At 43.2% G+C, this 27,991-nt stretch overlaps 2 protein-coding genes across 7 annotated transcripts in view; both read left to right on the top strand.

Moving 5' to 3' along the window:
• Positions 1-4,184, top strand: part of LOC119011177 (extended synaptotagmin-2-like) — a 41,242-nt gene extending 37,058 nt beyond the window's left edge. For all 4 annotated transcript variants that reach the window (XM_037084105.1, XM_037084104.1, XM_037084107.1 and 1 more), the window contains 8 exons: positions 13-99; positions 191-340; positions 419-840; positions 951-1,049; positions 1,144-1,275; positions 1,365-1,470; positions 1,675-1,724; positions 2,215-4,184. In XM_037084105.1, coding sequence (XP_036940000.1) covers positions 13-99; positions 191-340; positions 419-840; positions 951-1,049; positions 1,144-1,275; positions 1,365-1,470; positions 1,675-1,724; positions 2,215-2,260 — 1,092 coding nt within the window. In that variant the 3' untranslated portion in view covers positions 2,261-4,184. The remainder of the gene's footprint in view (positions 1-12; positions 100-190; positions 341-418; positions 841-950; positions 1,050-1,143; positions 1,276-1,364; positions 1,471-1,674; positions 1,725-2,214) is intronic.
• Positions 4,185-6,435: 2,251 nt separating this feature from the next.
• The window catches only part of LOC119011520 (receptor-type tyrosine-protein phosphatase N2-like), a 188,626-nt gene continuing 167,070 nt past the window's right edge, over positions 6,436-27,991 (top strand). Inside the window, exons 1-2 of one of the 3 annotated variants that reach the window (XM_037084709.1) lie at positions 6,436-6,697; positions 18,829-18,879. In XM_037084709.1, coding sequence (XP_036940604.1) covers positions 6,613-6,697; positions 18,829-18,879 — 136 coding nt within the window. In that variant the 5' untranslated portion in view covers positions 6,436-6,612. Of the gene's footprint in view, positions 6,698-9,384; positions 9,597-14,826; positions 15,086-18,828; positions 18,880-27,991 lie in introns of those variants that run through there. The other 2 variants (XM_037084711.1, XM_037084710.1) reach the window with 2 other exon arrangements.

Raw genomic sequence — 27,991 nt, 5'->3', positions numbered from 1 at the left:
GTCCTCTTCCAGGTCAGATATAAGACTAATGAACCCGTGTGGGAGGAAGCCTTCACCTTCCTCATCCACAACCCCAAAACCCAGGAGCTGGAGGTGGAGGTACGGATCATCTGATAGCTGCTCCGCTCTCCTCTCTACCGATCGTAAATTCTTGGATGTGTCAGCAGCTGATGTCTTTATTTTTGTGTAGGTGAAGGATGAGAAACACGAGTGCTCTTTGGGGACGTTAACGCTTCCTCTGAGCCGCCTGCTGGAGGCCAAGGACATGATGCTGAACCAGCGCTTCCCCATGAAGAACTCCGGACCGAGCTGCACCCTCAAGATGAAGATGGCTCTGCGGGTAGGAGGACGACCTGCAGCTGGAGTTCTCTGAGTGACCGTGTTTGTCATGACATTTTTCCTCTTTGTGTAATTTCAGGTGTTGTGTTTGGATAAGGACCCATCCTCGCCCTCAGACACCACCCCATCCTCCGTGCAGGTCCGCAAGCCCAGCTCCTCCACCACCCCGCGGCCCTCCATCTCCTCCGACTCCCCCAAGCCTCCCTCCTCCAGCCAGGACATCCCCCGCTCTGCCTCCGTGTCCGCCCAGGACCTGCTGAACCGGCGGAAGGAGTCCGATGATCCCTTTAGATCCCCAGGAAGCGTGGAGTTAGGGCAAGTGGGAGGAGTAGGAGGAGGTCACAGTCTGGCGGAGACCGGGAGGAGCACCTCCAACCTGGCCATCTCGGGCTCCCAACAGTATCTGGCTGGAGGCAAAGAACCGACGCCGAGCATCGCATCGGACATCTCCAACCCGTTTGCTGCTCAGGAGCTGCAGACGAGAATCCAGCAGCTGCAAAAGTAACTTCAGCTGCTCACTGTAGTTTGTATCAAACATTATTACTTTGAGAAAAGCATTGTGCATTTGTTGGGGACTATTTTCAGTGTTTCCACTTTCTCGCTCTCTGTAGTGGTTCAGGCCCGAGTCACTTCCCCCTGGGCGAGGTCCAGCTGACAGTCAGACACAGCTCCCAGAGGAACAAACTCATCGTGGTCGTTCACGCCTGCAGGTACAGACCGACGACCGGGACGCGTTTCTTTACAGCTCTTTAAAATCAGTGTTTTTCTGCTCTGAACGAACATCTGTTTGTTTTTTCTCCACAGAAACCTGATCGCGTTCACCGACCACGGCTCAGATCCGTACGTCCGCCTCTACCTGCTCCCTGACAAACGGAGGTCGGGCAGGAGGAAAACTCACACCTTCAAGAAAAACCTCAACCCAGTTTACGACCAGACGTGAGTCCCAGTCTCCCGCTGATGAGTTCCACTCGACATGAGGAGTCGTTAATACACCGTCTCCTCTTTCTCTCTCTCTGCCTGGTCAGGTTTGAGTTCACCGTTTCCCTTGTGGAGCTCCACAGGCGAACTCTGGATGTGGCGGTGAAGAACGGAGGAGGTCTGCTCTCCAAACACAAAGGCCTTCTGGGAAAGGTACAGACTTCAGTCGACGGGCAGATATCAGGGCGAAAGACTTGCTTCCTTTTAGATCCTTCATGGACATAAATCCTCTTTTTAATAGTCGAATAGTCTGGACATAATTAAATAGTGCCATTTTATATTTTAGATCTATGCAGTCATTTAATTTCTGGCTTTATTTGTGACATTTAAGTGAAGTCTGTTGTCTTTTCTCATCAGGTTCTGGTGGATTTGACCCATGAAGACATCAGTAAGGGCTGGACACAGTGGTGAGTCTAAAGAATCAAGTGAAAGTGTTCATGTGTGATGTTTAAAGGTCTCAGACTGCACAATGTCAGACTTCTCTGTCTGTGGTATTTAATATAAAAATATATTTCACGTGAACAACCTCTTAAGTTAGAGCGACAACTCGGACAGTCTGAGAACGTTTTGGTCCACGAGTTGTCGGGTTGAAACATGGTGGATGAAAGTAAACACTGAGCTGATGCTGAGAAACTTTGATCAGTCGTTGTCTCGTCACGTTTGGTTTTTCTTGTCATATAAATACTGGAATCAGCCGTCAACCTGTTCAGAGTGAAGTCAGAAGAGGGCGTGAATGCAGCGCTAATAACTCCTAGACCTGCTTTATAGTCATTCAGACATCAGCGTCTCACATTCTACAATATGAGACCTTTAATGAAACACCGACGTCGGAGCCAGTCGGAGGAAGAGGAAGACGTTTCAAGCTGCCAAATTAAAAGCCTCTGTCTCCTCCTGCAGGTTCGAGCTGAGCGGAGACGGCCTGGCGAAGCCTCACCAACTATAGACGGCTACGACGGGAACCATCATCATCATTACTATCATTACTATATCATCATCATCATCATCATCATATCACCACACTTCCACTTTACACACTTCCACTTCCAGTGTGGCTCTTTTTCTTTGATTTTCATTACTTGTAACTTGAACCAGAAAAAGCAGCTTTTGACATTTAATCACAGTCAGTCGCAAGGCAAACCTCCCCTTTAAGAAGTGAAAGGCTGATAGAATAAAGGGAGTATACAACGTGTAGAAGACTATACATATATAAATATATATATATATATATATCATTATGTTCTGCTGTGGAAAGTCTATATACCATATTTATATCAGCTGTAGAGGACGACAGTTTCTATTTCTTTTGCTTTTTGTAGAAGTTTCCTGCCTGGAGTTTCAGTAACGAGCGACGATGTACAGGTTTGTAAATAGAAACGACGATGCTGGACGAAACAGACGGGGTATTTTTTTAGAGAGCAGAGCGGAGAAGAGAGAGAGAGGCGTGGTCTCTTTTTACTTGGCCAAATGATTGTTTGTAATTTTATTTGAGTACATTTTTTTTTTTTTTAAATGAAAAACATTCTGGAAGGAGTTTCTGAAGCCGAGCCGACGGTCGCAGGGAAAGACGCCACCAAAGAGACGAGAAGAATTTAACTCTGTCGCAGGTTTTGGTAACGCGGCTTTGTCTCTCTGTAATAACACCTGTTAGCCGAGTGGAAAGATCTTTAAAGATACGAATATTGTTTTTAAATTTCATGCGGTTCAGTTTGCCAACACGGATCTTTAACACCTGTTGTTACACTGAAGATGAAGCCACGTCGAGTGTGTTTTTGTAAAACTGAATATTTGCACATATTTTTTTGTCTCGCGGGGATCATCTTTACTCTCACTTAACATTTTTACATTACCTAAATTCATCAAGAAAGAAAAAGTGTCAGTTTTTAAAGCTGTTTGTTGTTTTTGTTTTTTTACATCAAGTGTCGCTCTGTTTTACACACAGCGGCTTTTAGAAATGAGGATTATAATTTTGGCGTTTCCTCTCCTAAGAAATGGGACGTTGTGTATAAATCGCTTGTTTTTTGTTTTATTGTTCACACGCAGCGGGCGTCACGATAAACTCCACTACAATCATTCTGAGTCGCTCACGTTTTGTTTATGAATCAACGTTAAGTCTTAACTGAAGTGTCGTTCTCAGCGAGACGCCGCGATGAGAACGACATTTATCTTTTTCCTTCGTTAGCTGTTCACACACCGTCTTCACGCACATCGTATTAAACACCGCTTCCACTTCACAGCACTCGCTCAGAAAGGGATTTATATAAACAGACAAATACACAGAATACATAATTCTTAATATCTAACAAGATGAATAAATGCACATATTGTCTTTGCGGTCATACGAAGCCAAAGAGCAGCAGCTCGGTGATGACGAGGAGGAGCACGGTGTGACCTTTGACCTTCAAAACACACAACAGACTTTTTTGCCTTTCCGTGTTCATATCACACATCAAGAAAGTACTTTACATACATGTACATGAACTGTGCCGTTCTGCATTTATGTCATTACTGTTTTGGTTTTTTTAATTTTATTTTTATTTGTGTTCTCCAGCCGTCACCCTCTCTGTCCTGTTTCTGTGTTTTTTACTTTGTAAAGAATCACAGCGATTGTCTGTCAGCCGTTACAGAAAACGAGAGCTGTGTCTCTCTGGGGTTTGTCCTCCGAGAAAGGCGGTCCGTCTCCTCCGTCTTCTTAATTTATCTTGTGCCTTAACAATTCACACGACCCAGAGATAATATTTACATGTACGAACAGAGTAACAGAACCAACGAAATGCTCCAACAGTTTGTTTTCCGAATGTCTCCTACATGTCTTTAAAAACAAATAAAGAGCTTTAGCTGGCGACGGCAGCATGAAGCTGTACGCAGTGTGTCCTCTGATGAGTCTTTTTACTGTGTGTGTGTGTGTGTGTGTGTGTGTGTGTGTGTGTGTCAGGTGGTTTGTTAAACAGGCTGTTAGCATGATTAGCATTTAGCAAGTGCCAGATACTTCCATCAGGAGTTGGTGGAGACCAAAAACAGAGTTTAAAGAAAGTGAACTTCTCCCTGAATGAACTTGTTGATGTGGAAATGGAGGAAGTATTCAGATCCTTTACATAAATAAAACATATTTATATATAATTTTATATACTTTACACACTTTAAAAGTCCTGCCTTAGAAAAAGGTAAGTAAAACTATTAAATTATAACCTGGAAAATACTTAGTAAAACTGCTCAGAGGAGAAAAAAGTCCTCATAACTGTTTTATATGATATCAATATATGTAAATCTTCTTTTCCATTGATGATTGATCAGGTGATTGGTTGTCACAGGTCTGTCTGTCCTGGTTTGTGATCATGACGCTGAGTGCCGACTTTGAATCGTCCTTCCTTTGCTCAGAGACACCGGCTGCGTTCTGGGTTTGTTTCTGGGCCGACAGTCGGTGATTTCTCTGGATAAATCCAGGTGTCGTCTGCATGATGACGGATATCAGATATTGTGTCTCAGTTTCTTCAGTTCAACAGACGGTTCTGTGTCTCAGCCACCGGATGACGTCACTCCTCCAGTTCACCTGCCGTCAACTCAGAACCTGAAGGATTTCCGACAGCACCTGAAAGCAGCAGTAGTGCTGAATCAGAGCGAGGAGCTTCTGTCATCAAGCTGGACCGGAGTGATCCCGGATATCGGCTCAGATGAACTTCAAAATAAAAGTCTGAGGAAAAGTGGGCGTGGAGTAAAAAAAAAAAACAAACAAAAAAACGTTTCATTGGGCAAAAAACCCCCAAACACTTTTCTGTGAGATAAATGATATTTTTAACGTGAATATTTATGAAAAGACACATTTGATTATGAACTGGACTCGACTCAACTTCAGCCCTGACAAAAAAACACAGTTTGATCATAATTTAAAGCAACAAAATTACGAATTTATTGACAACAAATAAATAAATACAGGTTAATTTCTATATATTCATTTACGTTTTTTTTGTATTGCCACAAGAACTCGCAACACAAGCCACCAGACATTTCAATTTTAAAGAAAAAAACATAAGGAAGAGAAGAAAAATATGTAACACACTGATTGGATAAAATACAAATCTTCTTAAAAATGTTTTATTTCATCGGTTCACTGGTAATACACTGTACGTTTGTCAATAATGGTTTTATTTAGAAATTTACCACATAGTCTATGAAATAACATTTTCTGGGAAATCATTAAACACAAAAACAAGAAAAAAAAACATTAAAATTATGTTATTAACATAAACAATATAAAAACAATGTATGACTGATTTTACTTTTCCTTTTATTTGGTCAACTTACCTGACAAGGATATTGTTGTTATTGCCGCTGATGAGTTTTATACAGACTGAATAAACTTTATCTGCTGCTGGAACCCACTTGGATGTTTCTTCTCCAGTGTATGAATCTCTTTTCTCCTTTCAGACTCACCGTTCATACTTTTATTTTGAAATGTACCACATATAAAACGACATTTTCTGGGGAAAGAAACAAACAAACAAAGAGGAAATATTTACAATACACATACAAATTAATCACATTTGAATTATTTGACATAAGTGACCTAAAATCTTTGTATGTCTTTTATGCTTAAGGTCTACTTTTAAAATTCACCTTAAAAGCATTTATTGTTAAATGATCTCGTAAATATCTGGTGGGATGGAGGCTGATTTTTAAAATGTCAGGTGTAATGTGGCTATATAAGCTCGTAATAGGTGTCATCTGTCTGATGTGTGTATATTTATATTCAATTATTTTATCTTTTATAATAAATGTGTCTCATTTTCTTCTGGATTTCCTTTTCTTTGTCAGTGCATTATTTTCTTACACAGTCTTATATTTATTACCTTTGATTCTTCAACAGGGTTTTATAATAATCTCAGCTGTGAAAAAATATCATTATTATTATTTATCATCACTGACTTGTCCACTGAAAAGTCAAATAAACAAATAAATAGATGGAATCCACTTGGAGTTTTCTTCTTAGGTCTCTGTATCTAATTTGCAGCCTCCTATAGAGGGTCCAGACTTTTATTTTGAAAATCCCCAGCGGAAGCACCTCGTCTCTCCGCTCTCACCTTGACGGTGGCAGCTCGCGCCTCCAGCTCCGACAGCAGCAGCAGAAACGCCCTGCATCCTCCGACATCCATCCACCCTCTCCGGCTCTCCTCTGCTCCTCTAGCCGCGGAGGAGCCACTCCGAGCGGGAAGCAAGACCAACCAAACCTCCCCGGAAGAAATGGCATTTTAACACTGGAGAGATTGTTTTTTTTTTTTGGTTCTACCCAGAAAGAGAGACATGGATCCGTTCTCCTTCCTCCACCTCCTCCTCCTCCTCGTCGCTTCCCTCAGCTGCGTCCCCGCTTCTGCTGACAGGAGGTTCGGTGAGTAAAACATGATGATGATGATGATGATGATGATTGTTATCTTCATCTGATCTGTCTGCAGTGGAGGCTCCTCAGAGCCATTTTGCAGACAAACCGGAGTAGGACTCTTGTTTTATTATTATTATTATTATTTTTCTGCTCTGTGTCAATATTATATCAGCCCGCTTCACTGCAGCTTCACCTGAGCCGAGGCAAAACAAACACGGCCGTCTTGTAACAGAGCAGAAATAAACCCTGAACACACAGATCATCATAAAATCAGAGCAGAGAGGAGCAGGAAGCAGCTCAGGCACAGAAATCACACAGTCATTTATTAAAGAGGGCCTCCAGCTGCTAGTTAGGACTGTCATCCAAACACAAAAATATAAAAAATGAACGTATGTGATCGATAAAATGTGTAAAATATTAATTGAACATGTGAATTAATGGTGGAAAGTAGCAGGAAATAAAGGAAAACTATAATTAAGATTATTTAACATACTTAAATACGTTTTAAAAAAGCATGCAATCTAAGTAAATATATTGATATGATAAAATAAAAAATAGCAGATTTATAACATATTAAAATAAAAAAATAAAAGTTATATTTTCTAAAATTATGATAATAAAAATCAACCACTCCATAAAAATATGTCACAATAATTTAATAAAATCAGAGCGAGAAATATAAAAACGGAACAAAATAAACAAGATAATATATGTTAAACAATAAAATAAATAACATGTTGACAAAATTAATTTTAATTTTGAAACGATACAACATTAGGATACAACATATGAAATGGAATGAGGAGTGGCGCTGCCGGGCCACCGTACACTCGCTTGTAAACAAGAACAGGCAACAACCATCAGTGATAACATCAACGCTAAGTAATGAACACTGAGCCTGCTCCTGTTTCCAGACGCAGAGGCAGCTATTGATCGGAAATATGGAGGTGTGTGTGTGTGTGTGTGTGTGTGTGTGTGTGTGCGACATTCATTTCTCTCATGCACAGACTCTATAAATAGCTGGTGTCTAATATTCCTCCACTGATCTGAGATCAGGGAGGCTGCAGGATGACTGATGCAGAGATGTGTCGGAGAAGATGGTGAGGAGGAGGAGGAAGAAGCTGGTGCTCGGAGGGAGGGAGGTGTGTGTGTGTGTGTGTGTGTGTGTGTGTGTGTCCAGACCCTCCTCCTCCTCCTCCTCCTCCTCTCTCCTTCAGATTACATAACCAGCACACAGACAGTATGGCAGCCACAGGACGCAGTCAGCTGAGGAGACGAGCGGCAACACAACAGAGAAGCCACCAGTGTTTCCTATACGTCCTCCTCATATACACATACTCATCTTATTATAAGCTTATCTACCTGTGCTGTTATTGATATATGTGATCTAATGATGCTAATAACCTCACAGTTGTCCATACACACGATAGAAACGCTGTCTTTACTTGTAATGTTCTACTTTTCCGTCTAAAGCTCCAACGTCTGCTGCTGTTCAGCGGCGTCTTTACAGCACTGCAGATATGAAACAGTGCGTGTTGTTTAGCCTGAAGATGCTACAGCTCAGTGTAAACAGGAAGAGGCAGTGTGTGGGGGGCGGAGCTTAAACTACACAGCATCATTAGACCTAATTTAGTACTTTAGATTAGCTCCATAAGAAACGGCACCACAGTTGCAGCGTACCAGCAGCAGGCGTGCTGGACTGTTGTCGTTCAGTCGCAGCTTGGTTCGGTTCAGGAAAAGATTTTGAACACCTGGACTGAACCGCTCTCCTCCATCACGTCACGTCTGCAGCGCTGTGCGACTGTTCAAACTTCATCTAGAACGAGGGGTCGAGACGTGTGGCGATTATCAGAAATCAAGGAGACTGACAACCAACATCTGGGACTGATATTCATTTAGCAGTAAAAATGAAACTCGATTCAAGTGTCAGTTGTCCTGGGCGGGACATTGTGTGAGAGGAAGCTGCATCAGGTTAGCACATTTTTAATCTGGTTTTATTTTATCGGCAGTCTGACAGAGAAATCACCTGTACCTGCAGGTGTACTGTCAGAAAATACTGAATATCGAGCCGGAGAATGATCCAGAACACGGACAGAACAGCCGCAGATTCTCCGCAGATCTATTTTATGGTGGCTGCGACAAAATATGGCAACAAAGACGAGGAAGATGTCAACATCGTATTTAATCCTCCAGTAACTGAATTTTTGGCCACAACATTAACATATCACCATCTGTTAAGTTGATATGGAAGCTTGTTAGCAAACTGTTGCCTCCTTCCATCAGTTAAGAAGCAACATTATCGCTCATTTGGAGTCGTGTTTGTCTTTATTTACTCTCTTTTAGCTCTTTTTTTGGTCTCCACCGACTCCTGAAGAGAAAGTGAACGTGAATGTTGGCCTCAATAAGCAGTTTGTACGCTCGACCTGTCCAAGCTTTTCCTCTGGGGGTCCTGCAGCCTCCTGAAGGACTGAAGGGTTTACAGACATGCAGAGCTGCAAACTTCATGGTTGATGACTTTCACAGAGTGACGTATTAACTTATAATGATTACTGGTGGCAGGATGGAATGAAGCATTTAGCTGAACCGGTGCAGGACTGAAACATCATCAGCACAGCAACAGATCCTCGATGAGGTTTTCTGTTAACGGTCTTCTCGTGGGTTTGAAGAACGGAAGTTCAGTGGATCGTCTTTGCGGTGCAGTAACAGCAGCACCGTGCTGCAGAACCACCTCTCCTATCCGGCCACACATCGTCCATTATCACTAATCGTTTCTCTTACGCACTTTTAGCCTTTTTGTTTTACTCTGTGTTGTTTGTGCCGGATGATGAAGTGGGAGCTGCAGCCCGCAGGAGGAACGCTGCCCAGTCGAGTCACTATCACAGTTTCTGTCCTGCTGTGTGTTTTGGCGGTGAGTCACGGCTCGGCCGAACAGGTGACACCGCGAGTCATATCATGAAGGTCGTTTAATGGGATTTTTTGCCTGTTTGTGGTTGGTTTAGATTGAATTTCACATGTTGATGCATGCCGACAGGGAATGAAGAACAGAGGTGTTTTTTGGCTCCTGGCGTTTCAGGTGCCGTGTGAGCGAACAGGAACACTCCCCGAGCTAACAGCAGCTGAGGTTACATTTAGCAGCAGTAAGCGGTTACTTTAGCAACAAGTGAGGAGGAACAGACGGAGCAGCAAAGAAACCAGCAAATATTATATCTGTAGAACATGATCCCGTTCAAAAAGTTGTGTTTTTTTACAGTAACCTGTGAGGTCAGATTGCAGGATGTCGTCAGCAGTTTAATGATATTTTCCAGGAAGTTGTGAATTCTGAAATAATATTCAGAGTAGCTTTTACTGTCACTGTTGGGCCTGAAGGTGATACAGGTAAGATATAGAGTAACACACCCAAACAGCAAGTTTGACTTCATGGGAACTTTAATCATATTCTCCATGAGACATCACATTTCTGGAGATAAATGTCCAGTTTTCTTTTTTCTGCACATTAAATTTGAATCACTGATGACGTGTTGATTCACCAGCTGTCCGTTACTGTGCTCTGCTTCAGTTTCCATGCAGCTGGAATCACTTATAATGTATAAACTGGCCCTTCTCACTGATGATGGATGATGATGGTGTGTGTGTGTGTGTGTGTGTGTGGTCTCGTCAGCTGAATGTGTTTTCGATGTTAAACCTCTCTGTGAGACGGATTTCACCTCCTGAGATTTTGTGGCCGCAGACCTTTTCACTCAGCTCAGATCTCCTAATCATTAACCTGGACCTGGAGAAGGTCAGCGCTCGGTTACGCCTGGTGGGACCGTAGCCACGGCAACGCTCATTAACATTTAATTCATGCTGATTGGTCGGCTGGGTCGTGGGGCCGGGCTCTTCTCAGCGGCTGGTTTACAGTCAGTGTGCTGCGACTCTGTGGACAGAAAACTGAGTTCAGCTGCAGTGAAACAGCTTAATGCAGCTTTTGTTCTAACCAGAGATAGTTTGTGTTTATATTGTGTATTATATATATATATATATGATATTAATCTGGAGGATATATCCCAGAGAATATTGGCTTGTTGTGGTTGTGTAATTAGCTGTGTTTACATTAACTTATACATTTAATGTTTAATTTAATGTGTGTACATTAACTTCAGGTGGATTCTTGACCTTTTTTTTAACAATGTGCCTAATGAGAGATATAAAAAACACACTTTCCTGAATAATTTCTGACGTAGCGAACGTTTGAGCCACATGATTGATCAGCTGCATCTGTTTCCATGATATTCCCAGATTATTTCCCACGTTCCCTCAAAGTGTTTGTGTTCCTTCAGGTTCTCCGTCCCTGAGTTTTCTTGGTGACGACAGGTTTTTGCGCCTGTTTTCTTGTGACGAGGGTCGTTACGTCACTGAAAAACGCTAAATGTGTCTAAACGTGTCTAAATGAAAATCAAAGGAACGCCCCTCAGGGAGCACTTTTTGGATTACGCTCGACATATCTGGGTGGATTTAGCTGCGATGATGATGGAACTCGCACAAAGAGCGGAGGCGATGTTTCCAGGTGCTCCTGCTGTGAGGATTCCTGCTCAGAGGCTGAAGATTAGTGAGAAACACGGTGATTATGAAGCTGACGTCGTCTCTGTCGCCGAGCCGCTGTTCTATTTATTGCTGTTTGTTTTATCGATCATTTAGCTGCATTGATTGGACGTGGATCGATGTTTCTGGAGCACGGACTCCCTGTCGCTCTCTGCTCGTACCTGCTGCAGCGCTGCTGTTCCCGGCTGTGCTGACTGATGTCTCCTCCTCGTACAGGTGACGACACATCTGCTCAGAGCTTCTGTCTGAGTGGCCCTGCAGGGTTTATCCCAGTCAGCTCCAGCACATGTGTGGCTTTAAACAGTTTGGATCGAGTTGTGTTTTTAACTGAGAGCTGATCGATTGATCGTCGATCCACCTGAGTCACTGTTAGTTGCGCTCATGTATTAACAGATTGTCTTTAGAGGGTTGCTGTAAGTTTACAGTGACCTGAATTTGGAAAACAAGTTACCTCATCAAGTTCGTCTGTCTCATCTATCAGAATATATATTCACATGGTGCTCATGCTCATTAACAGTTTACTGTATTTAATATATAAAATAGAACATTTTTTATCTTCCTTTCATTGAAAACTCTAAGATACACGCAGTATGATCGTAAATATATGGTGCAGTTTGAAGTATTTGAAGTAGAGTGTGCAGGATTTAAGGAGGCACTGTTGGCAGAAATGGAACATGAACATAATATTTATGTTTCCATCAGTGTATAATAAACTGAGAAACTAAGACTTGTTGTGTTTTTGTCACCTTAAAATGAGCCGTATATATCTGAAGCAGGTGCAGGTCGTCTTCAGAGTCAGCCGTGTTTCTACAGGAGCCCAGAGTGGACAAACTCAAATACAGAAGGGGAAGATTAGACAGGGGGTCAGTGCTAGATCCTGAGGGGTTTTTGTATGAAGTAATAATATTTCATAATCTGATGAGGCGCTTGTTAAGATTCTGGTTCAGTTTAGGCACAAAGATTCTTGGTTAGGATGAGGAAAAGATGATGTTCTGGGTCCAAACGATCACCATCCAGACATGACCGAGACAAAATGGTGTTCAGCTGGTTCACACCGGATCATTAAACTGTCAACAACTGCCAAATAATTATAGTCGAATCAGAAACATAAAGTCTCGCCTCCTGAAACTCCCGGTTCATTACAACTTTGGTTCTTAAATGAGTTGCGTTCACTACAAAACGTATCAGCAAGTTCAATTTAGTCGCTTATAATCATACTTAAGAGGAGACGAGTGACATATCTCTAAATCCTCACATTTAATTTGACCTTTCCCTGATTTAGTCTGTATTTTGCTTTCTATAAACAATGTAAATAACACTTTAAATCTGTTTGAAGGAGTGTGAACGCTGCAACTTTGAAACCGGAGCTCGACATAGCTGTGTGTCTGCATTACGAGCGTCTCGAGTGGACCAGCTTTCTGTTTTACCTCCAGTTAAAGTGTCTTTCCAAGCTCAGAACATAAGGGAAAGTGATGAGGTAGAAGAGTGAGGTGACACAGTTTATCACATGCAAATGACGGCGACACAAAACTGCCACTAATGCACTGGAGCGCCTTAAAAAAATACGACTTGAATTGTTGGAAGAATTATGAATCCACGACCTCGACAGCTCATAACGAAGGCAGCCGGCATCAGAGAGCTACGGTTAAAAAGAGCGCCCCGAATACAAAGCTCGGCTCCTCCGTTCGAACCAGATGGATGGATCAATGCCGTGGCTTTGAACAGTCGGGAGAAGAGGAGTAGAGAGGAGGACGGGAGCAGAAAGGATGAAAGGACGAGGGAGGAGGTTGATGGCGGCGGTGTTTTTGTCGCTGCAGGAGACAGAAGAGTGGAAGACAAAGAGAGATTACCGCCAATTTAAGCAGGGCTGCGCGCACACACACGCCTCCTAATTGAGAAATGGATTTCCCCGCTCGACTGCGACAACATTGAAAAAAAAAAGAAAAAAAAAAAAGATGAAACGCTCCCTCTGATTCTAAATCCTCACTTTTTTTGTGTGCCTCTAAATTGTCAGGTGGCACGTTGTCCTGATTGATCGTCTCTCTCTGAGCTGAGGCCCAAAACAAATTGTATTACTGTCATCTTAAAAAAGAGGAAACGTTTAAGTCACGGTCGACTAAACCAGAGGACTCCTACACACACACACACACACACACACACACACACACACACACACACATATATAGATGGACGGGACGTAGACGGCCAATTAGGAAAGTCCTTTTTGATCAGCCATGGGAAGAAAAAAACTAAGTGCGAGTGAGCCAGACTTCAGATCTGTGGAGAGGACTAAAAATACAACTACAAAGAAAGGGAAAGCTTTCAGAAAGCCTGCTCCCCTGACTTGTTATCAGCTGTCCCGAGATGTAAACACACCCACGCAGATAACATTGTGTGGAGGAGAGATGTTGGAGCTGAATGCTGAGGAAGTCATTTGTTGTAACTGAGACAGAAGGCCACTTCTCCTCTCCTGTGGTAACATCGGCAGTAATGAGCTGGAGGCGCTGGCCAAACGCACAAAAGCAAAAAGTTCAGCACGCTAATGGAAACAGCCTGTCGAGCATATCTGGTGCTGCTACGTTAGCACGCCTAGCTTACTGCCCAGTGTAGCATTAGTAGCTAACTCGAGCCTCTGACTGTTTATTTTTCTGGCATCTTAAACATGTTTAACACATGTAAACACACAAAGTTAAACTGTATTTTGAACGTGACCACGTTCTGTTGTTTTTTGTTGTCTCCACATTGACGAATGTTCCCAAAACTTTACACGGCTGATTAAATCATTGGCTGTATTTGTCAAGGTGACCGCTCTCTGTTCAATCGATAGCCTTCCACCCATCCCCCGTCAGGAACCGGCAGGTGTTGGATGCAAACGGACAGATGGCATCCTGGGAAATGCAGTGCCTTTTTTGTGTCAGCGGGCGCAGCTTGTAATGGCCCTGCCAGGAGGCATTAAGGGCTGCAGCCTGGACGCTGCTCTTTGCTCACAGGGTGAAGCTGATTGAAATTCCCTTCCTCCCGCGTCGCCGGGCTTGGCGCCGGTCCACAGTGCAATACTGCAACCTATTTCACACTCTGCTGGTGTGGAGTGATGAAACCAGACAGCAAAAAAACTCAGGGTGGCAGCAGAAGTCCAACAGTAGCTCGCTGAGGCCATCTTCCATATCCTCCACCTCTAACTGACTCTTATCTGGGAGGGAAATGAAAAGGAGAGAAATCTTCCTACATCTTCACTCATCTCTTATTTTTCTTTAAAGCTAGGCTCTGTAATGTTGTTCAGAAAGACATTTTGTTACACTGGGTGAAATGGTCCTGCTATCCTGAGAGTTAGTCAATATATTATGTATTCAGAAAAAGGAACGAAAATAATCAGACCTGTGTGACAGCAGCAGGTCTGAGAAAAAGCTGACCAATCCCTGCTTTCCAGCCCGAATAGCACGGATTGGTCAGATGCTCTGATTGGTCAGATGCCTTCATGTCTCTTTCTGCCTGCGCCCCCCTCAGCGCATGCGCACGTTTCACTGATACCGGAAGTGTTCAGCTAACTCCTCTGCACAAATACGGAGTTGCAGGAGAAGACGTTCATTTGGTTACAATAGCAGAGAAAATGCAGCCAGCCTTATTTGTAACTGCTCACCCCGCTAAAAAGGCAAGGAAAAGAAAGCCTGAGACAGAAATGGCTGCGATGAAATAGGCTCTGGATAAAGAAAGACATCAGACCCGAGTCAACATTGGTGCGGTGTTTGAGCTGTGGAGACAACTGGGGCATGTGGAGGGCCTGAACAGTGATGCAGAGGTTGCTCTCTTTCTGTTGGACAGGTAATGATGTGTTTTGTTTCGGTGGGATTTGTTATTTTCGTGAAATATGTAAGGTTTGCCAACGTGGCTACGTTTGTAGCTCGTATTAGCCCAATGCTAACGTTAGCTTCTTTGTGTGTTGTTTTTAGCCATGAGAATAGCTAATGAGTCGGCCCAGTTTCCACTGGATACAAGTCTGCTGCGTTGCGGCTCCGATCCGGTTTTGTTCCGCCTTCTGGCAGTCCCCACCTGTTGCGGTTTGAGTCCGCCACCGCGCAGTACTGTAGACAGCTGGCCTCACGACGTGTGCTGGTGTCAACACGGAGTGTTTTATTTTGAAAAGTAAGCGGATGTTGTTCGTTATTTCGGCACTTTACTTCCGGTCTGCTCCGTGCTAAATTCAGCTGATTTTGCTGCGTCATGCTCCGTCATCTCCTCCTCCCTGCTGAGTCACACTGCCAGGTGCGCGTTCAAGTTTGTGGGGGCGTGGCTTTGGACGGAGCACTGACGGGATTGGGGGTGGAGGTACTTAGAGGAGGGGCCACTTTCAAATCTTGCTAGCTTGCTTGCTAGCTCTCCAGGATTGTAGACCCTAGCTTTAAGTCGTCTTTATAAAGCGTCTTGAGATCATGTCAGTGTCACTGTAAAGTTTTATTAGGAAGTTTTACTACTTTTACTTTTATATCTGAACACAAATATCTAAACTTTCTCCTCCTCACGTTTTCAAAACAGGCTCCTAATTTTAATTTGGTGCATTTTAGGCGAATTATTATTGATTATCTATTATTTATGACACTTTACCAACCCAACATGTGTCTGTGTGACGTCCTGGGAATGAGACTCAACAATCAACTGTCTTTGTGGTGCCTTCAGGAACAGCTGGGACAAAATCCTACTGATTCTACCTTTAACTTTAACAGTTGAATTCTATTAATATGACGTGAGCTTCAGTTAGCTTTGACCACAAATGTCCTTCAGAGGGAGACTTTTTACTCTGATACTCTGAGTCCATGTCAGAGCCTGAACTCTGTTACTGTACTGGAGGAAACAAGCTGGATCAGAACTTCTACTTTTACCAGAGTCTCATCCGTGTAAAATACAGAATCATGTATTTATGCTTCTTTACTACACTAATTCTGACTTCTTTTTTGTAAATTTTTTTTTTTTTTTTAAACATTTTAACTCCTTTTTTGCACAAAAAGGGGTTGCTTGTTTTAAAAAATAGCATATATGAACCATAAACCATTACGTAAGTACAAGTAATGATGAAATCGAATAATATTAAAGACATAGATTAAAGTCTTTGAATCATTTAATAACCCGATGTGTTAAAAAATAGTAACTCAGCCCCTGCAGATGTAATCTAACAGAATTCATCTGTTTTTTTGATCATTTCACTAAAAATAACATTTTTACTTTCTTGAATTTAATTATAAGCTTTGACATCGAATGTCAGAAAACATATTTTTGCATACAGCATTTTGCTTTTAAACATTATTATGATTCCCTTTCTGCTGGAAGCCTCTTGTATATTTTTGTTCTTATTATGCCGTCTTAGAGAAAAATGGTCCAAACACTGCGTGAAGGCGCCCAGAGCTGCTGTAATGAAGCTCTGACTCTTTGTAAACAGCGTTTCTGTCTTACATGTTTCTGCTTTTAACAAGACTGCGCCTGCCGGAAGCTGCTGTGATCACTGGATCCTTTTCCAACTGAGACGTAAACAAACACAGCCTCGGGTGACCCCCCCCCCCCCCGTTTAATTACAGCAGAACAGAAACATAATGAATATCTAGCAAAGATGACACAAGCTTATAGCAAATGACTTCACTGTGATACGTCTCCATTTGAGGAAAAAATAAATGAGGCTGCACAAAGTGGGAAAGTGCAGATCAGGTAGCTGCTGTTGACTTTTGGTGGAGGCAGGTGTTGTTTTGTTTTCACATGTCAGAAATAAATTTGAATTCATTTTAATCTGGTTCATAATTGTTGTGAGGCTGAAGTTACACACAGCGCGTGTCTCGTCCTGTTCGGGCTTCCCAGCTAAGATGCTACCTTTTGTTTTTCACTGCTGATCTCTGCTTCCCTCCATCACATCGCCCAATTTAAGTAATGTTAGCCACAATATTCCAGTCATTTACAGTGGTGAAATGCCAAGAAGAGCAGTGGTAACGCAGGAAAGCATGTAAAGATAAAGACTCATGAATGATACGTACAATATGTTTTGGTCAGAAAACAGAAACTTTGTTCATTGGAAAACGGCAAAGGGCTTCTTTAAAACAAGCAAAACTCAGAATTGCAGAAACAGAATTGGAATAAAAACACTAAAATCTTCAACCTAGTTTGAAAACGGGTGATCAAGGAGATTTTTAAGGAACTCCCTCAGATTCTATGTGTCAGTACAAGAAAGACAACATGCGTCGTTCACACCAAAGACAAGAAGGCAGTACTGTGTGTGATCGTGTCCTCACGGCTGCAGCTTGTAGTAGAACAGGTAATCGGCTGGAGGGACCTGTGCAGCAGAAGTGGACGAATAATGAGCTGATGTACTCAAACCGTGATGCTGAGGTGCTGTTGAGTCTCTGTCACAATTGAGCTGCTTGTTGTGGAAAAAAAAAAACATTTTTTTTTCACTCTCGTTGAAAGAAAATATGAAGCCATGAAATGAGAACAGGAGCTCGCAGAGTGTAAATGTGAAGTAGGGAGGTGATGGAGAGAGAGAGAGAGAGAGAGAGAGAGAGAGAGAGAGAGAGACAGAGAGAGAGAGAGAGAGAGAGAGAGAGAGAGAGAGAGGGGAGGCATTCGCTGCCACACTCTGATCCCTGGAAGGAAGAGAGGGCTTCAGAGGCGAGCAAGTGTTACCATGGTTACAGCATCCCATGGATTGGCTGGTTTCAGCCGGAGCTGCTGTTAAAGTCCCTGGAGTGTTTCTCTAATCATGGTGTGTGTGTGTGTGTGTGTGTGTGTGTGTGTGTGTGTGTGTGTGTGTGTGTGTGTGTGTGTGTGTGTGTGTGTGTGAGTGAGTGAACACTCACCTGAGAGCAAACACTGTGACTGTTCATATTATTAGCACAACTTTAGCTACACAGACATTTTTTTACCCGAGGATCATTCACGTCCCAAGTATGAGAGAAAACACCAGGAATATGAGAGAAAACACAGGGAGTAGAATTAGTAGTTTGGTAAATGCAGTATTCGTGGTATGTTTCTTTGACTAAATAGACCTCAACATCTTCAGGGTTTGAAGAATGGCTGCGTATCACCTGAACTCCTGTCACAGACACACTGATTAAAGCACTGACGGTGGGGCTGTTCGGTTCTGATCCGGAGGAGCAGCTGCTGCCTGCTGTAGCTAATCAAATAAATCCTGTTTGTGTCGGTGCATGTGAAAGCAGAGAGAGCATTGTAACCTAGCCACACTGTTACCTGCCGTCTGCAAACAGGAAGTAACCGTCAAATAACAAATAACCGTCCAGAACTGTCTGTTTAACTGTGTGTGTGTTCAGAAGTCGTGGAGGACGTTTTATATGCTGCCAGATCTCCTGTAAGAGCAGGAGATAAAAGATGGCTGCCTGCCCTCCTCTCTCAGAGGAGGACTGGAGGAGCCAGTTTGACGGATCTCCCTCGCATGCAACTGTTTACCTGACAAATACAGTAACAGATATTAGATATAAAGCAATATACTGTTACAAAACAGCATTAGACTGCGTATTGTGCTTCAGTTACGTGTCGACCTGCTGACCTGCGTTCTGTTTCTGTGTCAACAGGTTGTCTGTTCGAGAGCGAGCTGTGTTCACCGTATGAGATCTGCGTCAACGGTAAGATGTCGAACACCAACACACACATCTCGATGTCTTTAAGCATTCGCATGTATTTTACTCTATTAGCATCATTAGCATCACGCACAGCCAGGCCACCAGCACACCGTTCATCTATATTAGCAACCAGGTCCTGTTGTGTTTTTTTGACAGATGAAATTATAAGAGGTGATGTTGTCAGTACTTATCTGGTAACAGCCGACCTGGTTTGGTTTCCAGGTCTCCTTGTAGTAACGCTGCCACCGTCTCCTCCACCTTCTCATGTCACTGTCAGCTAATTAGCATCCAGCATGAACGTTTGGTACAAATGTCAACCACTGATGGATGAGAAACATTAACAGCTAACATTATGTCCTGGAGACTGAGCGTCTCACAGCTTGAATAGCTTTTGGATTTGCACTGAAGGAGTTAAAGATAAAGTGTAGTTCACCAGGAAGACGTCCAACAAAAGTTTCCTAAACATTTTTCATTCTCTGCTGCGGTAATGATGTTATTTAATGCGAACACAGAAATCTGAACTGCTGCTTTGCCTCTGCGCTCGTTATGGATCGACTGCTGGACCAGATGAATCCGTCTGCTGCGCTCTTCCCTCGCGGCCTCTCTGGCATCAATAGCGAAGGAAACCCCTGCTGTGAATCAACCCAGAATCAGAAAAATGGAGCTCAAAACTTGAAAGTCGTTCACAGAAAAAAAATAATTTGCATGAATTTAGAGAGAGAGAGAGAGAGAGTTGGAGAACGGTTTTTATCTGTGAGTCCACCGGGTCGGCCCGGATGATAACTGGGTTACCCTCCGGAGGGTCGAGCCACATCTGTTCCCAGCTAACCTTTTGTTTTTGCGTATCAGCCGATCAGCAGCGTTCAGCCGTTTACCAGGAAGCTCTCAGGCTTCACTTTATCAACATCTCTGCAGGACTTGAGGCAAAGACAGAGAGCCAGCAGCGATAACAGAACACTATCATCTGTTTGTGTGATCTCATTAAGCATGTGAATGGTTCTGTGAGGAGGTGCAGGTGGCCGTGCAGACTGCGGCTCTGACCCGCTTCCTGATGTGTGTTTATTTCAGACGAGGCGTGTTTGTTCTGAATTCATTAGCTCGGTCATTTCCTGTCTGCGCGGCGTCCTTTTGAAATGTGCCCCCGTAATCTGATTGTGACACGGGAGGCGGGGATGCAAAAAAAAAACAAAAAACAAACAAACAAAAAAACCACACATCCAGCTCTGTGAGAGAATGGTGATGTCGTCAGTGAGTGTTTTTATTTTTAGCCCGAGCTCAGACCGGCTCGCCGTCTGTGTTGTGACTGCCTCAGGTGACCTTTTCTCGCTTCGATGAGGAATTAAAAAAAAGGTGTCAGCTGCTTGTTTTTTTTCATGATAGTTGGTCTGTTGTGTTTTCATTTCATTCTCTGCTGGTAACTCTCATGCTTCTGTTATGCCTTAATTATTCTCTTCTACAGTAAGAAGATTAATCTGCCATTGATCCTGGTGATATGGCTGAAGAGCCCATCGCAGTAGTAACGATAATTATTGGTCATTTTAATGAGCTTTTTTTAGGATTTTCAAAGAACAGACTAAAACATTTGAATTTGAGGTTGAATGATAATAACTCTATGGATTATCTCTGTCGTCGACTGCCTGTGGGCTGTTTCTTGACATGTCGACGGTTACAGCGATCTTATCATTATTGTTTTATCTCCCAGATATTGTTGTCTAGAAACTGACAAAACATTTTTAAAAACGCTTATGAAAATCTCTCTGAGCCCAGTGTGTCTTCAGATTGATTCTTCTGTCCAACCAGTAACACTGCAAAGCAGTTAATCCTCCCCAGAAACAGCCAATCTTTGAAAAATGATCAAAACGATTAAGGATTCATTTTATTTTGATCGACTGTTCTCGCTGCTGATGAGGACATCGAGGTTATGGCCTCAAACTTTTCTTCGTGGCAACTTAATATGAGAAGCAGGAGGTGAATTCTCATATATTTATTTACATGTTGTGGGAGCATTATTGGAATTACTCTCTTCTTGAAACGAAAATATCAAATCCTAATAAGATATAATAAGATATATTTTAATTTTCTTGGGCATGTGGAGCATTAAATCTTCATGTAAAGGTGGTCCACATGCTCGGGGGCTGCAGCATAACTATGTTGTACAAGAATGTTTTTCTATTTTAGTTTAATTTCATATTTCACAGAGTACTGAGCTGAACTTTTATTGGAAGTCTGAAAACTGTTTGCCAGAACTGCAGCCGATGCAAAACCAGAGCTGAAGTCTGTTTACTTAAAGAAGGAGAAATAACGACCCGTCCGATCAGAACAGACTTTAATTTGTAGTCATGATGGCTCCCGACAGGTTGTCAGACAGCAGTTAGAGAGGAAAGGAGGACTTTCACCTGTTTTGCAGTTCTGTCGGGTGTTTTTCTGCATCACTGACTTCAGCCACCAAATACAATTTACTGCTTCGTCTCTGTTCCTTCATAGATGGTTAGAAACGCCTCAGCTGGACGGTTGTTCAGGGGTTGTGATGTCTTGTTTCCCAGCTGTGAAGGACTCTGCTCCCCTCACGGCTGCAGCGAGGAACAGCTCCGACTCCAGCCGTCGCTTTTTGTCTTCTACCTTCAGTAGAGTGACGAGTCCCGCTGCGTGAGACTGACGTCTGCAGCTTGTGAGGTTTATAAAATGAGAGATGGCCTTTTTTTTCCCTTTTTTTTTTTTGGATGGCGGTCTGACAAACATCCGCCGCTATTTATGTAGCAGTGCTAATTAGATAAGTCCTCCCACACACAGCATCTCTGATCGTGTTACTGTTGTAATAATCATGGTGACGGTACAGAAACTGTGAGCAGGCAACATAGATAGATAGATAGATAGATAGATAGATAGATAGATAGATAGATAGATAGATAGATAGATAGATAGACCGTATTTCAAACTATGATGGCTAAGTTTGCAAGCATGAGGATGATCCAGTGGCTGGTGCGGAGGTGTGTTCTCATTGAAAAGGTTTCGTAGCTTTAAACACAGCTGAAATTGTCCTGAAGTGTTTTCACACTAACAAATATTGTAATTCTGCCTCGAGCAGTGGACTCTGTCTCGGCTGTCGTCTCTCCTAGCTGCAGCAAAACCACATAAAAGTAAAGCTCATTTATGTGTAATGTGATAGTGATGTGACATGTGATTTAGATTTTTAGATATTTGAACGTATCGGTGGTTTACTGTGATGTAGCATGTGATCCGATCAGGAACGAGACTGGTGACAAGGAAGGAAACGAGGAACGAGGCCGGCGGCAGAAGGCCAATACTCGTCTGACTTGATCTGACTGGAGTGTCGGGTGTTGCACGTACAAATGCTGCTGCTCTAAACCACAATTGTAAACAAAAGCTAATCATCGTGATACATTAGTGTTAAAATGATTCACTCGGTCCCTCGTCAGCTCGGCCACTCTTTCAGTTGACGTTTCAGTGAGCGATGGAAAGCTCCCCGGGTGGAGTCAGGTGAGGTGAGGCTGCGCTGACAGCTGGATCTCACAGTGGAAAAGCTGCGGCGGCTGCACCTCCAGCCATTGTTCTCTCCTGCAAGCGTGTCTGACCTGCTTCAATAGCTGCTGTCAAAGCGGCCCTCGCAGGCAGTGCCAGGCTGTTGTTCTGCTGATTGGCAGCTCAGGCTCTATCAGGACACACAGCAGCTCTGATTGCCTCAGCTCGCTATAATCTCTTGGCAGGGGAAAGAGAAAACAATGAGTAGGTTTGGTATTGTTCGGCTGAGGACATTCTCTCTATTTCTCTTCTATTTTGTTTTGTCTCCCAACAACAAGGGAAGTAGAGCGACACCTGAAAAAATATCTCAATTCCCGGAGGAAACCAAGTCGTTCTCTTACCTTGAAGTCATTCAAACACGACTGCTGGACGAACACAGCAGCTGTGACAATATTACTGAGTGAAGATCCGTGACTTCCCCGCCTGAGGAATTAAACAGTCGCTCAAAAAGTAAGTTAACGCTGAATAAAACGCAGCGTTGGAGCCTGCAGAGCGACGTCTGCTGCTCTCTGTGGGTCGAAAACTTTAACTGTGGTCCCTTCAGGCTGCGACCAAAATGAGCGTAACACATCAGGACATCCACGAGCTGATGACGGCACCAGCTGTCCGTCACAGTTAATTACCTACATACAAACACAAAGACTACTCTATAACGACTATACTACACTGTAACTACAAAATATAGTAGTATATATATATATAATAAAAGGAACATAAATAATATGCAGTAGAAGACAGAAATGTTTAACTGCAGTTTCTAATCTGACTGATCCCAAGAAGAAGGAACAGCAGCTTTTTTTGTTGGGCTGCAAACTGTAATGTATCCCCGTAAACAGTGTGCAGTTCATATCGTATGCTTTCAGACATACTGAAAACTCTTGCACACTGTTTTAATTCACTGTACAGCATGTTTGGAAGCAGTTTGGGATGCAGCCGGGAGCTGAGTAAAGGCAAACGCTAGTAAAGATACATAGATAATGTCAGTCAAGACAGTGAATGAAGCTCAGTTAACTCCAATTCAGCCGATTAATTACATAAAGATGAATTTGTTGATGCCTTGTTATTGTTGTTTGCTTCCCAACCCTACAAGTGAATTATGTTTGTACTCCGGACTACCCTGAGATTTTAATGCATCCCTGAAGCGTGTAAAAAAAACAGGAAACACTTTATAATACCTTCTCCTTCATTTCATACCCACCGACCTTTAGCCTGAAAATAAAAGTCATATTCCTTTAAATGTTTGCACGACAAAAGCCGTTATTTAAACAGGCAGACAACGAGAGCAATATTACGTATTTCATATCTTAAATAAGCTGCAGGCAAACCTCCTTAAATCAACGTGATACCACAGTGATCCTCGCCCTCAGACCGTTTTACCTCCAGCATAAAAAACCTCATGAAGTGACGTTCCCAGGATTGACGCAGCAGTCCAGGATTCAGTGACGGGCGATAAGGCTGTCCACCCTCCCCTGTGGACTTCTTGCTATTTTCAACCGTATCACCCCCGACATGTCCGGGTACAAAGGGAGAAAGGGCAGGCCGGCTGCGTGGAGAGACGCTGCTCCATCAGTGACTTGACATTTTCATTGTGACTGTCATATCAGCAGACAGAGCCACGCCACATCTACCGCCGATGCATGGAAGCGTTTATAAAAGGGGTTCGGCTTTAATACGCCTGCAGAAAGTGCTCCTGATAACAACACGTTCAGCCTCCGAGCAGAGAGGTCGATAGAGGAGTTGGACTTGTATTAGCTACAGTTCCTGTTAATGTTGTGATAGCAGGTCACGTCACGTCTTGTATGTTGACGAGTCCACCTAATTAAATTTAAGATTTAAGCATTTTTATAAATGGCTGTCTTTCCGTGTGGCAGTTTTTCTTGCAGAGTTGGACTCTGCTGACTTTCATTTTTTAGCCCCAGCGTGCAGCTCAGTCTGCAGAGACAGATAAGGACGGCTGCCTGTCACTTAGACTTAACTGGCTTAAAGCTTTCCGACGTGTTTACACGTTTTTAAACCACGACTGCAACCAGCGATTATTTTAACAGCCGGGTAATCTGCAGATCGTTCTCTTGATTAATTGGTTATTCGTTTTGTAAATTAGTTGTAAGTTTTTCTTTTGTCTGGAAAATCCACAAGCCAATGACCAAAAATAAATGTTGTATGTTTAAGCTTTATTTCTTGTTGCAACTACATTTCTTTACTTTTTTTATTTTTCAACTTGGATGTTGAGACAACGCTGAGCTTATTGTTTTGTTAGGGTTTAGGCACAAAAACTACTGGGTTAGGGTTATGAACAGATCATGTTCATAAATGATCTGTCTCCTCATAAACGTCCACTGGTGAAACACTGGAGTTCCTCGTCAAAAATATCCAGTGTTTTCACAGTGTTTGACTCATACAAATGTTTAGCGGTTTGCAGAAACGCTTGCTGCAACACTTTATCCTCGAAACTGGACTGAGAAGATCCATCAGTATTCAGTAAGCGATCTGAGGTGAGACTCTCCAGAACCAGGACGTCTAACTGATAAAATACTGAAAATGATTCCATGCTGAGGGAGCGCCGGCCCAAGAAACTCGCAGACCGATGGACCTGCGTTGTTAATCGCTCAGGTGACGTTACTCAGCCGATCAGATCTGTGTGTTGTCTTAAGTTTTGTGGTTCGAGTCAGAAACACACACAGATGAGAGACGAGATCGGTGGCAACAGCTGCAGAAACTAGACCTTGAAAACAGAACTGTGCACCAAGGACCACGTTATGAAAATCAGGTTATTTGTATTTGTTTAACCCAGATTTAAGTTTTAAGGTGCGGTGCGACGATGCGATAACATATCTTCAGCATGTGTCAGAGACAGATGTGTGAATCAACGAGTTGTTTGCTTTACGATACCCTAATTTAATTCAATGCAATGTAGGTTATCGCAGTATTACATCATGTAGGTGTGATCCAACCTGTCACCTTTGAGCTGCTTTATTTCTGTTGCAGCTCCTCAAAAACACGGAGTAATTCTTTCACAAACATCATCGATTTTTACTTCAATTTGTTATTTTCCTCGATTGTGTGTTTATACGTCGATGATGTTAAAGTAAATTTCACAAAATCTGTTATAAATAGCTTTAAAAAACCTGTTATGATATATGCATGTTCAGCTAAGAACCATGACAAATACATATTTAATACACATGTACATGAGGACTGAACATTAACAGCAGCTGGATGGAATGTCCCACTTCCTGTCTCTTTGATTTAAATGGACCTGATTTAGCACAAACTCATCTTCAGTGCGACTCTGCGTGTTTGCTGACGATCGCTCATCCTCGCAACAGATTAATCAGAGTTTTACCCCGATGACTGGATCTGCGCTGCGACGTGATGGATCGTATTTGCGCTGTAAAGTTTGCTCAGCAGTGTCGCGTCGGGGGGGGGGGGCTCCGAGGTTATCTGAGCTCTGCTAATATTTTCAGACGGGTGGGGGGGGAGACGACCGGCGAGGTGGAGGAGGCTCAATCAATCTTGCTTTCTGCTTTTGTTTGCATCGGCAGTCTTTTGGGAGTCTGGTGAATTTGTTCCCATCACGCTCTCTCTGTCTTACTGCTTGTTGGAGGTTTTATGCACGAAGCTCTGAAGCGATTATTAGATTATTAGAAAAGAGCTACAAGGACAGACACTGACACAAGGTTAAAAAAAGAAAGCTGTGAATATCTTCTTGTTTTGTGTTGTAGAAACAGTCGAGTTGGGGCATGTCCTCCATCTCCTGCTCCATCACTGAGCCCCCCCCCCCCTCCAAGGTGTTGATTGCTTCCCTGGGCTTTATTGTCAGAGCTGTAATGGAGCTCATCTTGAAGAAGCTTGCTCAGCATGGAAACGCTGATTTCCAGCAGAGAATACAGCCTCCAGTTATGCTTTAATTGGCATTAGTTAACTCAGCGAGAGGAGAGCTGAGCTGGGTGGTGTGCTGGAGATGAGTTTTAACGTTCCTGCCCTGTGAACAGACTGTTTAAAACATAATGACCCTCTGTTTTTTTTTTGTTTTTTTAAACATTATATCAAAATGCAGGCAGAGCAACATCACAAAATGGATGAGAGGAGATTTTTAATCAGATGGTTGAATGTGAATATTAAGACAGTGAGTTGGACTTCTGGGCTGGTTTGAATGTGTGGACGCAAGGTGCGAGACACCATCAGTCGTTTTAGCGCCCCACGATATAACATGTTGCCCTCTAGTGGCTGAAATGATAATGAAGGAAACAAAAGAGGAAGTCAGGGAAGAGGGCAGTGTAATTGAACAAAACACTGGACCTCAACAAGAGAGACTGTCTGAAGCAAACCTTTACCAAAAGTTAATTACTGCTAACATGATGATGAAGTATTTCTAGCAATGTGTCGCGGTTTGCTAGTTGTACACAATGCTCGTGATGACCGATGACCGAAACGTCTTGTGTTGGCTGTGAGAACCAAACCTTCCTCCACACAACCTCTAATGTTGAGTCTGAATACGTATATTGATCTGCAGCTAATGTTCAACATGCTGCCGCACCAATGAATCTATAGAACTGCTCAAATTCATGTTAAATTACCGTCGAGAATGTGTCATTGAAGGCTTCACAGACAACATGTCCAGTATCTGCCTGCATTGTCTCCTGAACGCACCCCCGACTGTTCCCTGCAAACCAAGCTGGGGGATTCACATGCCAATCCCTGACCACAAACACACACACACACACACACACACACACACACACAGTGACAAAGGAGGGTGCTCTGTTTCAGCCCCCCCTGCCTTCGCTGCTTCCCCGTGATTAGCTGCGAGGTACAGAAAGGCACTCGATGGCAATCGCCATGGCAACAGGAGCCAGAGGAGCAGGGCTGAACCGGCCCATTACCCATCTGCGCCCTGTTGCGTCTTGTCTCCCTTCAACATTGCAAAACAGTGGACATGTCACGATACACACACCGCGGCGAGGGCTGGAAACGGTCGCGCTTCAACCATTTTGAAGTTCGTCGACGATGTATGGTTGAAAATGTTGTTGAGCGACTCCATCTTTGATTAGATTGACCTCGGCGTATGCAACATAATTTTCTCCATGCTGTCACGTTCTGATCCGTTACCACTCAGTTGTCATTACTGCAGTATTGCATGAGCGCTGCACCCATTTTCAAACTTAACCCTCATTTTGATCCCACCACCACAGTTTTGTGACGACACCCCGCTGACAAAATCTGTCCACAGACCGACTGACAGACATTTAATACCTGGCAACATATTCAGAACTGTTTCTGTATTCATTCCTGTTAATTTCCTGGCTTGTAACAGTTCAATATAAATGAGTTTATATAGCTTTACCACCGACATACGAGACCGAGCCTCAGTGACTCCGAGGAACCTCTGAATGAGATGATATCATTTGGCAAACTGACGTAGATGATATTAAAATAAAACTGCAGGACAAGATAGTTTCTGCTGTAACGAAGTGCATGACTAATGGGAGCTGTGGTCAGGATGGAGAGTGACCTCTGAACACTCTCACACCGCCTCCGCCATCATCATCGCGTCCGCTCCTCGCCTGTCGGACCT

Source organism: Acanthopagrus latus, chromosome 21 (assembly GCF_904848185.1).
Source record: "Acanthopagrus latus isolate v.2019 chromosome 21, fAcaLat1.1, whole genome shotgun sequence".
Lineage (NCBI taxonomy): Eukaryota > Metazoa > Chordata > Actinopteri > Spariformes > Sparidae > Acanthopagrus > Acanthopagrus latus.
This window is presented reverse-complemented; position numbering and strand designations above follow the sequence as displayed.